This window comes from Hipposideros armiger, unplaced genomic scaffold (genome assembly GCF_001890085.2).
Source record: "Hipposideros armiger isolate ML-2016 unplaced genomic scaffold, ASM189008v1 scaffold_445, whole genome shotgun sequence".
Lineage (NCBI taxonomy): Eukaryota > Metazoa > Chordata > Mammalia > Chiroptera > Hipposideridae > Hipposideros > Hipposideros armiger.
The window spans coordinates 76,615-78,218 of NW_017731795.1; the positions used below are offsets into that span (position 1 = coordinate 76,615).

The 1,604-nt window shown below is 52.9% G+C and overlaps 1 protein-coding gene across 1 annotated transcript in view; it reads left to right on the top strand.

Moving 5' to 3' along the window:
- The window catches only part of ANKRD33B (ankyrin repeat domain 33B), a 71,642-nt gene that overhangs the window by 59,611 nt on the left and 10,427 nt on the right, over positions 1–1,604 (top strand). Inside the window, exon 3 of the mRNA XM_019665514.1 lies at positions 360–500. Within this exon, the coding sequence (XP_019521059.1) occupies positions 360–500 (141 nt within the window). The remainder of the gene's footprint in view (positions 1–359; positions 501–1,604) is intronic.

The following is a 1,604-nucleotide window of genomic DNA, read 5'->3' on the forward strand; positions in this document are numbered from 1 at the left end:
CCTTCCCCTGACCAGCAGTGTCTGCTGAGCCTGGCCCAGCGTTCCCACATGCCACCGCCCAGCATCCTGGCTGCTCACAGTCCCCCCTTTACAGCATGGCAGGGCAGCTGAGCTCCCAAGTGGGCCGGCTGAAGGGAACAAGGATGAACCAGAGACAGCAACACTGTGGCCAGAGAGTGCCTGGTGTCTTCCAGGGTCTGAGAAATTTTTCTTGTGGTGTGAGAGGCAAACCCACACACCCCGCAGACAGGCTGGCCCTGGAGGTCGGCCATGCCACGTTTCTCTCTCTAGGAAGGTCTCACTGGAATGAGAACTCCCCATGGAGTGTGGTCAGTTCATGTGTGCATTTCTCTTTGCAGGGCACGCCACCATCACCAACTACTTGTTGAACTATTTCCCTGGTCTTGACCTTGAAAGGAGGAACGTGTTCGGGTTCACGGCTCTGATGAAAGCTGCCATGCAGGGCCGAACGGAGTGCATCCGAGCCCTGATGCTAGCAGGTATGTCTCCACCTGTCCTGCGAGGTCCCGGGGACCCGGGAAATGTGGATTTTGCTCCCTTAAAGAATCTGTGTTGAAGGGATGAATCAGTGCTGTAGAAACAAAATGTAGTGGATGCCACAAAGAATAGCTGCTTTGAGGTACATGGCTATCACCATTCCAGGTGAAATAAACGAAAAGGCAGCCACCTCCAGGATGGGGTGGGAGGTTGTGTCACTGGCCACCCCCCTAGGACCCCTCCTTGCCCCCCGAGGAGCTCATCCTCACACCTTAGCCTCCTGCTGCCCATGTGTGTTCTTTCAGGAACATGTGTTCTGGTCTTAGCTCTGAGCGGCAAGCCCGTCCTGCTGAAGGTGAGCCAGGGGGCGGCGGGGCCAGCCCAGTCGCCATCCCAGACCCCTGCTTGCTGTGGTTGGAGTCGCATGGTGGCGTGGTGGGCAGCAGCTTCCTTTTTAGTGATGGGTCACCGAGTGGAAAGCTCTCAGGCACCCTTTGCCCTTTATGACCTCGGCATCTTGGAGGAAGAAGCACTTCCTTCTCTGAGCCTCGCCGTCCCCGTCTTTGAAATGGGAGCGATGACTTATTTCTCACTCCCTGAGGATGGAATAGGACAATACCTTGTAAACTCTCAGGGGCTCTGCAGATTGAATGAAGCACTACGCCAAAGGCCATGCAACTGATCTCTCATTCGTTCCTCACTGTAAAACGAAGCCCTGATTATCTGTAGTACCACCTCATTGGGTTGTTTTCAGAATTAAATGAGGAAATGTGTGTGAAGCACACACACCCAGGGTCCAGCGAAGGGCAGCCCCTGATGTCTCAGTCAGTGCGAGATGCTGCTGTCGCCATTATTTAATCTCATTGTTTTAACTTATTTGTTTCCCTCCTTGGTACTGGGTTCAGCCAATGCCCCTTGGCACTACACGTTCCAGATAGGTGGCATTCCCCTCCCATCTTATCGTCCTGGGGACAGCAGCAGAATTCTCCTACGCATCAGCCTCAGCTAGGAGTTCTGTTTAGACAATTTTTTTAAAATAAAGTTTTATTTTGGAATAATTTCAGATGTATGGAAAAGTGACAAAGATAGGAGAGCTCCCACACAGC